Here is an 11352-nt window from a genome sequence, read left to right as displayed (position 1 = left end):
CCTGTGTTGATTCAGCAGAGATATTGACAGAGGAACAAATGAGTGTTCATATGTTGTTCTTTCTGCAGTCTGGGATGAACTTGTACATAATTTAGTATTTGTTCTGCGTGAGTGAATGTGTTGTTGCTGCCGTCCTCAGTCAATCGCTGCATGGGGGAGTGACTGTCGGCCATGATGAGCGCGGAGCCGGACGCCCTGGCCGTGGTCAACCAGCTGCGGGACCTGGCCGCCGACCCCATGAACCGCCGGGCCATCGTACAGGACCAGGGCTGCCTCCCGGGACTCATCCTGTTCCTGGACAACCCCAACCCTCAGGTCGTCTACTCCGCCCTGCTGGTGAGTTCTTACACCCAAAACATCTGTGTGTTAGCTTAGCACATCTAATCTAGGGATGCACCAAATCCAGATTTTTGAGATTCTGCTGAATCCCCGTCCCGTCCTCAGTCCATGAACACAGTAAACACATTAATGAAGTAAACAGGACAGTATTAATTGGGTGATGGAGACCGTGGTGGAGGACAGTATTACTCCTGTTGTCCTAGGGGTCAGATTTGACCCATTTTCAAAAAGTTTCTATATCAGAAATATGGGTTTCTTTCAACGAAATCGTCAAAAGAAATAACATGGATGGTTCCATACAACGCTCTTCACAAGTTCAATACATGCTCAGTTCACTACTTTCATTGAATTGACGTTGTTTTATAACATTTTATAGCATTTGAAGAAAATAATTGATAAAAGAGGGTTGAAAAAAGGGACAAAAATGTTGTAAAAAGCTTCAAAATCATTGGCTAAAGCAAGAAAAGGGTCGTAAAGACGACCAAAAAGTTGCATGGTCGAAGGCAAGATAACCCAAGGGTTAACACATTCAACATGAATAGAAAGCTTCTGCTTTCTTGCTGGACCGTCTGACGGCCGACGCAGGCTGTCTGAACGCGGCTTTAACCTTACAATGGCAGGGAAAACCCCGGCTTAGCGTACAGCGGCCGTCTGTCTAACTGTGATTGGCGGTTGTTTCCCAGGCGATCCGGTACCTGGCAGAATGCCGAGCCAACCGGGAGAAGCTGAAGGGGGAGCTGGGGATGATGCTGAGCCTGCAGAACGTCATGCAGAAGTGAGTCCACTCATTTCTTCTCGTCCTCTATCTCAACGTCAGTCAGGTTTGAACTGAAACTGAAAAGGAGCTGTCACTAGATTACAGTAGATTCAACGTTATTGTCGTTGCACAAGTAAGGACAACCAGTACAACCAAGCTATTTCTTTATAGCAGTGCTTAAAAATGGTCATGTTAGTCCATTATTAACGTGCATTAGCAAATAAAGTTGTGAGAAATCAGACCATAGTCCATATAATAGTAGAGACAGAATGCAGTATATCATATATGCATTGTTGAGGTGCATTAATAAAGTACACAGTGATCAGAGGTAGTCAGACAGTCCATGTGCAAAAGGAGAGGGAGCGCAGGGAGTAGTGCTGGGTCTTGGTGTTGAGCAATTCATTATGGATTAATTAATGCACAGAAATAATGCTAGGGCTTAATGTCTATCAAGGTTTCCCAGAAAGGTTGGCTACAGGAAAAACATCTGGTCTCAGGTCTTCACGAATGAAATCCTTTAAGAACATTCTTGCTTGTTAGTTACGCAGTTTTCAGTTAATCAGTTTTGTGCCGAAGTCACAGTTGAACTTGGTGTTTGTTTCTTTCTTTTGTTCTCTGGATGATAGAAAAGCAAAAATGCATAACATGCAACACGAGTGTTGAGATGCTCAGATCTGTCTGACCTTTGCTACAGAAGAGTATAGTGTGCACATCCCATTATATAGTTGGAGGGTTAGGGAAGGTAAAAGTAGACTGGCTTATAGTTCCCAACACACCACCACCACTTCCACTGCCTTCTATAACAACAACAATAACAATAGTTATGTACTGACTGTCCACCGACCCACTGTTTACTGCTTTATTCTCTTACATTGTCCATATTTAATGCGTAACTCTCGCCAAAATGCAACCTAGGGTCTTGTTGTGAATGTACCCGAGTCAAACTGTAGTTTAAAAGCCTATTTAGGACATAAACACCACTTTTAAGATGGACCGTATTCTGGTTTTTGGGTCAAATGGTCTTTTGAATGGGAGAGCTAGGGACGCTACGATGCTAGCCTCAAAATATCTATGTTTAAACCTCTAAGAAGGCTCGACACAACATGAGACTTTGCTCCAAGTATCACCAGGGACTCTACACCTTAACCACAGCACTGACAACATTGGTTGTGTTCAGAGTTTACTAAAAAGAGGTTTTAACAACTCCCGTTAGCTGTTGTTCTTCCAGTCTCCATCTATCGAGCCAGTCAGAAATAGTCGAGGGAGGAGAGTAAAGATGGAGAGCTCCTAAAGCTTAGTTCCATGTAAATGCACGGATTATTCATGGTTTTGTCGTTAGTGAAACACAATATTGACCTTGTAGATGTAAAAGGAGCCTCATATAAGAATGACATCTCCTCCTGTGGAGTCCGTTCATTCACATTCAGAGATCGGCTCTTTTTGGACTGGGAAGATGGCGGATAGCGTAAACAACAACAACAGCTAACGGGAGTTGTTGAAACCTCTTTTTAGTAAACTCTGAACACAACCAATGTTGTCAGTGCTGTGGTTAAGGTGTAGAGTCCCTGGTGATACTTGGAGCAAAGTCTCATGTTGTGTCGAGCCTTCTTAGTGGTTTAAACATAGATATTTTGAGGCTAGCATCGTAGCGTCCCTAGCTCTCCCATTCAGAAGACCATTTGACCCAAAAACCAGAATACGGTGCATCTTAAAGTGCCCATATTCTGCTCATTTTCAGGTTCATAATTGTATTTTGAGGTTGTACCAGAATAGGTTTACATGGTTTAATGTTAAAAAACACCATATTGTTGTTGTACTGCCCAGCTCTCTCTCACTGCTGCAGATCTTCTTTCAGCTGGTCTCTGTTTTAGCTACAGAGTGAGACCTCTTTTCTTCTTCTTCTTCTGTACTATCTTTGATTGCACTGGCACATGCTCAGTAGCTCAGATGTAGCTCATGTCAGCTAGCTAGCTCCATAGACAGTAAAAGAAAGGCTGTTTCTCCACCTTCAGTCAGTTACAAGGCAGGATCAGCTGGGAGACTTCTTCTAAATGAGGGCGCACATGGAAGTAGTTCTTTTGGAGATTATGGTGAACTTGTGTGTGTTGTAGCAGTGCTTTGCTATTGAGAACGAGGTAGCATGCTAGCGTTAGCATGCTAACGCTACGTGCTAACGGTTGCAGTTAGCCAGCTCGTCTCGGCTTGTTACGTAGAAAGCCGTGCAGATGTTGACCAGCTGACCCAGAGACTGAAGACAGGACACATTCAGAAACCGGATCTCACTCAGAACAGCATGGAGGGTTTTTTTTTACAAAGTCTGTATGTGTGTGGAAGCACCAGAGACACAAAAGAACACCCCAAATCCCAGAAAAAGGGTTTTTTTTTTTATAATATGGGCACTTTAAAAGTGGTGATTCCCTCCTAAATATGCTTTTAAACGAAAGTTTGACTCGGGTACATTCACTAAAAGACCCTAGGTTGCATTTTGGCTTTGATGCTGGTCTCTAGACTTCCTCCATGACACACTCTCTCATAGAGCACCTTACCATGCAGACTGCATGTGGATCTTTCATTTAGTATCTTTTCTTTTACTGTCCATATTATTCATGTGGATTTGTTATTTTATCATCCTGTTTATGATGTATGTGTATGTTGTGTGGGGATCAATAAGTATCTGTCTGTGTATCTATCTGTGTAGTTTATAGTTTGGTGTTGTTCTGTGGTCCAGGTCGACGACTCCTGGGGAGACAAAGCTGCTGGCGTCTGAGATCTACGAGCTGCTGCAGGCGTTCGGCAGGGACAGCACCGAGCCGGCCGAGACGTCTGTCAGTAGCCGGCGGAAAGCCCAGTTCTTCCTGGGCTCCAGCAACAAGAGGGCCAAGACCGTCATCCTGCACATCCAGGGGCTGGACGACTCGGTGAGCGGTGAAATCATTATTACATTAATTCATTAATTCATCAGTTACAGGCTGAGAAATAAAACAAATAGAAGGAGAAGCGGAAGAGATTGGCATCTTAAAGGAGCACGCCGACTTATTGGGACTTTGTCTTATTCCCCGTATCCCCCAGAGTGAGAGAAGTCCAGACATACCCTTCTCATCTCTGTGCATGTCCTAACTCTGTCTGACGCACCGACTACTAGCCTAGCTTAGCACAGATCCTGGAGGTAACTGGCTCCATCTAGCCTAGCTTAGCACAGATCCTGGAGGTAACCGGCTCCATCTAGCCTAGCTTAGCACAGATCCTGGAGGTAACTGGCTCCATCTAGCCTAGCTTAGCACAGATCCTGGAGGTAACTGGCTCCATCTAGCCTAGCTTAGCACAGATCCTGGAGGTAACTGCTCCATCTAGCCTAGCTTAGCACAGATCCTGGAGGTAACTGGCTCCAACTAGCCTAGTTTAGCACAGATCCTGGAGGTAACTGGCTCCATCTAGCCTAGCTTAGCACAGATCCTGGAGGTAACTGGCTCCATCTAGCCTAGCTTAGCACAGATCCTGGAGGTAACTGGCTCCATCTAGCCTAGCTTAGCACAGATCCTGGAGGTAACTGGCTCCATCTAGCCTAGCTTAGCACAGATCCTGGAGGTAACTGGCTCCATCTAGCCTAGCTTAGCACAGATCCTGGAGGTAACTGGCTCCATCTAGCCTAGCTTAGCACAGATCCTGGAGGTAACCGGCTCCATCTAGCCTAGCTTAGCACAGATCCTGGAGGTAACTGGCTCCATCTAGCCTAGCTTAGCACAGATCCTGGAGGTAACTGGCTCCATCTAGCCTAGCTTAGCACAGATCCTGGAGGTAACTGGCTCCATCTAGCCTAGCTTAGCACAGATCCTGGAGGTAACTGGCTCCATCTAGCCTAGCTTAGCACAGATCCTGGAGGTAACCGGCTCCATCTAGCCTAGCTTAGCACAGATCCTGGAGGTAACCGGCTCCATCTAGCCTAGCTTAGCACAGATCCTGGAGGTAACCGGCTCCATCTAGCCTAGCTTAGCACAGATCCTGGAGGTAACTGGCTCCATCTAGCCTAGCTTAGCACAGATCCTGGAGGTAACTGGCTCCATCTAGCCTAGCTTAGCACAGATCCTGGAGGTAACTGGCTCCATCTAGCCTAGCTTAGCACAGATCCTGGAGGTAACTGGCTCCATCTAGCCTAGCTTAGCACAGATCCTGGAGGTAACTGGCTCCATCTAGCCTAGCTTAGCACAGATCCTGGAGGTAACTGGCTCCATCTAGCCTAGCTTAGCACAGATCCTGGAGGTAACTGGCTCCATCTAGCCTAGCTTAGCACAGATCCTGGAGGTAACTGGCTCCATCTAGCCTAGCTTAGCACAGATCCTGGAGGTAACTGGCTCCATCTAGCCTAGCTTAGCACAGATCCTGGAGGTAACCGGCTCCATCTAGCCTAGCTTAGCACAGATCCTGGAGGTAACTGGCTCCATCTAGCCTAGCTTAGCACAGATCCTGGAGGTAACTGGCTCCATCTAGCCTAGCTTAGCACAGATCCTGGAGGTAACTGGCTCCATCTAGCCTAGCTTAGCACAGATCCTGGAGGTAACTGGCTCCATCTAGCCTAGCTTAGCACAGATCCTGGAGGTAACTGGCTCCATCTAGCCTAGCTTAGCACAGATCCTGGAGTGCTGCTCATCTGGCCCTGGCTTGCAGGGATCTGTGCTGGATCTGATCTTCAAGCTAGGCTAGATGGAGCAGTTACCTCCAGGGATCTGTCTTAAGCTAGCTAGTTGGAGCCAGTTACCTTCAGGGATCTGTGCTAAGCTTAGGCTAGATCAGAGCCAGTTACCTCCGGGATCTGTGCTAAGCTAGGCTCAGATGGAGCCGGGTTACCTCAGGATCTGTGCTAAAGGTAGGCTAGATGAGCCGGTTACCTCCAGGATCTGTGCTAAGCTAGGCTAGATGGAGCCGGTTACCTCAGGGATCTGTGCTAAGCTAGGCTGCAGATGAGCCGGTTACCTCCGGGATCTGTGCTAAGCTAGAGCTAGATGGAGCCGGTTACCTCCGGGATCTGTGTTAAGCTAGGCTAGATGGAGCCAGTTACCTCCAGGATCTGTGCTAGCTAGGCTAGATGGAGCCGGTTACCTCCAGGGATCTGTGTTAAGCTAGGCTAGATGGAGCCAGTTACCTCCAGGATCTGTGCTAAGCTAGGCTAGATGGAGCCAGTACCTCCAGGATCTGTGCTAAGCTAGGCTAGATGGAGCCGGTTACCTCCAGGATCTGTGCTAGCTAGGCTAGATGGAGCCAGTTACCTCCAGGATCTGTGCTAAGCTAGGCTAGATGGAGCCGGTTACCTCCAGGATCTGTGCTAAGCTAGGCTAGATGGAGCCAGTTACCTCCAGGATCTGTGCTAAGCTAGGCTAGATGGAGCCGGTTACCTCCAGGATCTGTGCTAAGCTAGGCTAGATGGAGCCGGTTACCTCCAGGATCTGTGCTAAGCTAGGCTAGATGGAGCCGGTTACCTCCAGGATCTGTGCTAAGCTAGGCTAGATGGAGCCGGTTACCTCCAGAATCTGTGCTAAGCTAGGCTAGATGGAGCCGGTTACCTCCAGGATCTGTGCTAAGCTAGGCTAGATGGAGCCGGTTACCTCCAGGATCTGTGCTAAGCTAGGCTAGATGGAGCCGGTTACCTCATGTAAACAGGAACGTGCTTGGGTCCGTATTGACTTTCCGTTTGGTCCGGTCTTTGAGAAGCGGTGTTATGAAATAGACTGAAGTAATACATGTACCCTATATGTAATAATGTTGCTGTTCCTGTGGCTCAGAGCCGGAGGAGTCTGTGTGAAGACGCTCTGCTGAAGATCCGAGGAGTGATCAGCTTCACCTTCCAGATGACCGTCAAGAGATGCATCGTCCGGATCCGATCGGACCTGAAGGCCGAGGTGAGACCGGAAAACGCTGCGTCATGTTGTGTTCTGTTAAAATCTTTATTTCCCTGTGATTTCTCCCCCTCTCATTCCCCCTGCTCTGGTGTTTCCCCCTCTCATTCCCCCTGCTCTGGTGTTTCCCCCTCTCATTCCCCCTGCTCTGGCGTTCCCCCCTCTCATTCCCCCTGCTCTGGTGTCTCCCCTCTCATTCCCCCTGCTCTGGTGTCTCCCCTCTCATTCCCCTGCTCTGGTGTTCCCCCACTCATTCCCCCTGCTCTGGTGTTTCCCTCTCATTCCCCCTGCTCTGGTGTTTCCCCCTCTCATTCCCCCTGCTCTAGTGCTTCCCCTCTCATTCCCCCTGCTCTGGTGTCTCCCCCTCTCATTCCCCCTGCTCTGGTGTTTCCCCCTCTCATTCCCCCTGCTCTGGCGTTCCCCCCTCTCATTCCCCCTGCTCTGGTGTTTCCCCCTCTCATTCCCCCTGCTCTGGTGTTTCCCCCCTCTCATTCCCCCTGCTCTGGTGTTCCCCCCTCTCATTCCCCCCCTCTCATTCCCCCTGCTCTGGTGTTTCCCCCTCTCATTCCCCCTGCTCTGGTGTTTCCCCCTCTCATTCCCCCTGCTCTGGTGTTTCCCCCTCTCATTCCCCCTGCTCTGGTGCTTGTGCCCCTGCTTCTTCCACCGCTGAAGAAAACTGCTGACTTCTAACGATGATGATTTTCAGGCTCTGGCGTCTGCGATCGCGTCCACTCACGTGATGACGGCGCAGCAGGTGGTGAAAGGAGAGAACGGAGACGAGGTCAGTGTGTAACGTAACAACACTAGTTAACACATATGTCCCTAGTCCTGGTTTAAACTAGGGATGCACCAAATCCAGATTGTTGGGGTTCTGCTGAATCCTGAACCCCCTGGTTGAGGTTCTGCTGAGTCCTGAACCCCCTGGTTGAGGTTCTGCTGAATCCTGAACCCCCTGGTTGAGGTTCTGCTGAATCCTGAACCCCCTGGTTGAGGTTCTGCTGAGTCCTGAACCCCCTGGTTGAGGTTCTGCTGAGTCCTCGTCCCGTCCTCAGTCCATGAACACAGTCAACACATTAATGAAGTAAACAGTGACTGTCCTTCCTTTGCCGTACCTGAAGTTGCTGCATTCTGGCTGCTGTCTGTAGATTCCTTCATGCTCAGCTCGTATTCTTCCAGATGTTTCATACCAGATGTTGTAACAGCGGTGATGTTGTGTATTGTTTAGGGTCCTCGCCACCACCAGACTAATCAGCATTGCAGATTGAACATGTAGCTGGACTTGAATGGCCTTCTTTTGACTGAAAGTCCTGCCAAACAACCCTTTTTCTGCTCACCAGTTCCATTTCCACTTCCTCTCAGCCTGCTGCATTGAAGCTCCACCTACGTAAACACCTTCCTGTAATCAACGGCGCCGTCATTACGGCGACCAGCGTAGCGCGGAGTGACAGCGTAGGGTTCAGCAGAAACCAGAACCCCGTCAAAAAGCCCAATATTCAGCCCAATCTGAAGCTGAATCCTGGATTCAGGGCATCCCTGATTTAGACACAAAACATGGGGAAATATGTATAAAACATCACATAATCTTTAGATTTAAAATAAAACATCTGGAACACACACACACACACACAGACACACACACACACACACACACACACACACAGACACAGACACACACACACACACATAAATATGTCCCTAGTTTTCCCTAGTCCGTAGACCTAGAAACCCAACCCCGTCAAAAAGCCCAATATTTGGCCAAATCTGAAGCCGAAGCCTGGATTTGGTGCGTCCCTAGTCCCTAGTCCTTAGTCCTTAGTCCCTAGTCCCTAGTCCTTAGTCCCTAGTCCCTAGTCCTTAGTCCTTAGTCCTTAGTCCCTAGTCCTTAGTACTAGTCCCTAGTCCTTAGTCCCTAGTCCTTAGTACTAGTCCCTAGTCCTTAGTCCCTAGTCCTTAGTACCTAGTCCTTAGTCCTTAGTCCCTAGTCCCTAGTCCTTAGTCCCTAGTCCTTAGTACTAGTCCCTAGTCCTTAGTCCCTAGTCCTTAGTACTAGTCCCTAGTCCTTAGTCCCTAGTCCTTAGTACTAGTCCCTAGTCCTTAGTCCCTAGTCCCTAGTCCTTAGTCCCTAGTTCCTAGTCCCTAGTCCTGGTTTAAACTGTGGTTGTCTCCTCCAGGTTTTGATCCCGCTGGCGGTGGACGGTTCGGAGACGGTGGAGCAGAACGCGGCGCTGCCAGACTACCTGCCGGAGGAAGAGAGTCCGTCTCTGGAGCCCGACAAGGCGGTGACCCGTGTGGGATCGGGCCAGGACGGGAGCAGCTGGCTGGGCACTGCCACCAACTTCCTGTCTCGCTCTTTTTACTGGTAACTCGCTTAAACCCTAACCTACCCGGCTGCCAAATCTAACCGCTGTCTGTTACGTGGAGCTACAAGACAAGAACTCTTCTGTTCTTACAGCTGCACTTTTGAATATGTTCCCTTAAGAGTACAGTATTGTTTTTTAAGAGGCCAGACCTGGACCTTTTCACTAATTTCAGGGTACTAAATAAAAGAGACACGGTTGACTCTCAAAAGGAAACCTGTCCTGCGACAAACATTTGTCCCACTTAGGAAATCACTGTTACTTCTGGAGACAAGAAACCTGAGACCCATCTTCTTGGAACAGTGAGAGCGAAAGCAGGATGATGGAAACCCGCCGCTGTTCCCGGAGCCTTTCTGCAAACGGGTCCGTCAAGACACCGTGTGAGTTGTGCACGTGCAGAACGGCCGCCATCTTCGACAGCTAGCTACGGCAACACCACAAAGGACAAACCACATAGTTGCCGAGCGACACGATAACGCGAAAAGGTCCAGAAATACTCACGACTCACATTGTGTCTTGACAGGGTGTGTCTGTTCCAAACCAAGTTGTCTTAACGGGCTGGAAGGGTCCTGCAGAGTGTGTGTGTGTGTGTGTGTGTGTGTGTGTGTGTGTGTGTGTGTGTGTGTGTGTGTGTGTGTGTGTGTGTGTGTGTGTGTGTGTGTGTATAACTATATTTGTGGGGTCCAACAACCGGGAGTCCAGTATACTTCTGGGGCTAAAATGCTGGACCCCCACAAGTTTAAAGGGCTGTTTGAGGGTTAAAGTGATGGTTGGGAGTAGTTTCACCCTAGGCTGCTTTGCACCTTGACCTCGAGCCAAACACCCCCCCATCAGCTTTGTTCCCTTGTTATAACGTTGGTGGAAGTAGCGTTATCAGCTGGTTAGCTTAGTGCAGGTGCTAATGGATCCACGTTTGTATCTCGTAAATTACCCCACTAATAATGCCTGGAATAATACCAAACTTCTACAGTAGTACAAATAGTTTCTGTACTTATAAAAGGAGGCATTAGAAGGTTTGTATCTACACCAGAAGTATATTTCCATAACACTTGCCTGATGGATACTCCTCTCGGCTGCTACTGCACGGTCGCGCTATCGGCGCTAACGCGCAGTACTTGCATACTAGTACTACATATTTCTGGTGTAGATACAAACCTTCTAATGCCTCCTTTTATAAGTACAGAAACTATTTGTACTACTGTAGAAGTTTGGTATTATTCCAGGCATTATTAGTGGGGTAATTTACGAGATACAAACGTGGATCCATTAGCGCCTGCACTAAGCTAACCAGCTGATAACGCTACCTCCACCAACGTTATAACAAGGGAACAAAGCTGATGGGGGGGTGTTTGGCTCGAGGTCAAGGTGCAAAGCAGCCTAGGGTGAAACTACTCTACTACTACTACTACTACTACTACTACTACTACTACTACTACTAGGATTAGGGTTAGAATGAGGTTCTGGTTAGGGTGAGGGTAAGGGTTAAGGTTAGGCATTTAGTGGTGATGGTTAAGGTTAGGGTGAGGGGCTAGGGAATGCATTATGTCAATGATGGGTCCCCACAAAGATAGTAAAACAAACGTGTGTGTGTGTGTGTGTGTGTGTGTGTAGGTACAAACTGAACAGGACGTCCCGTCTGTTCCTCTTACCTTTTTATTGTTCTTATTATTTGACTTTTCTTCTGCAGTTGGACGTGTTTTGTTTTGAAGGGTTCAGTCAGCGGTGCCTTCACTTCCTCTGATCCACTTTTAACTTTATATTATTTATTATTATTTCAATCACGGGCTCTCAACACTCTTCGGACGGAGGTTTCCAAATATTATTATGCTTCATTGCACTCGTAATCAATGGAAACAAATAGAAAACATTCAAATCCTTCGATGCGTAATGGTTTCAGAGCGTCGGCTTTATCACTAGATTATTAAACGAGCTCTTCAGATACGTTTCAGGTGTAACTGTTTCCTGTGAACACGAGATAACTTCTCCAAGAGTCATAGAAGTAGAGGACGCA

At 48.0% G+C, this 11352-nt stretch overlaps 1 protein-coding gene across 1 annotated transcript in view; it reads left to right on the top strand.

Moving 5' to 3' along the window:
* Positions 1-10184, top strand: part of LOC144513625 (armadillo repeat-containing protein 1-like) — a 16825-nt gene extending 6641 nt beyond the window's left edge. Inside the window, exons 2-7 of the mRNA XM_078244780.1 lie at positions 140-336; positions 1023-1114; positions 3825-4014; positions 6871-6987; positions 7691-7765; positions 9156-10184. Coding sequence (XP_078100906.1) covers positions 172-336; positions 1023-1114; positions 3825-4014; positions 6871-6987; positions 7691-7765; positions 9156-9347 — 831 coding nt within the window. The 5' untranslated portion in view covers positions 140-171 and the 3' untranslated portion in view covers positions 9348-10184. The remainder of the gene's footprint in view (positions 1-139; positions 337-1022; positions 1115-3824; positions 4015-6870; positions 6988-7690; positions 7766-9155) is intronic.
* Positions 10185-11352: the final 1168 nt, after the last annotated feature.

This window comes from Sander vitreus, unplaced genomic scaffold (genome assembly GCF_031162955.1).
Source record: "Sander vitreus isolate 19-12246 unplaced genomic scaffold, sanVit1 ctg299_0, whole genome shotgun sequence".
NCBI classification, from domain to species: domain Eukaryota; kingdom Metazoa; phylum Chordata; class Actinopteri; order Perciformes; family Percidae; genus Sander; species Sander vitreus.
This window is presented reverse-complemented; position numbering and strand designations above follow the sequence as displayed.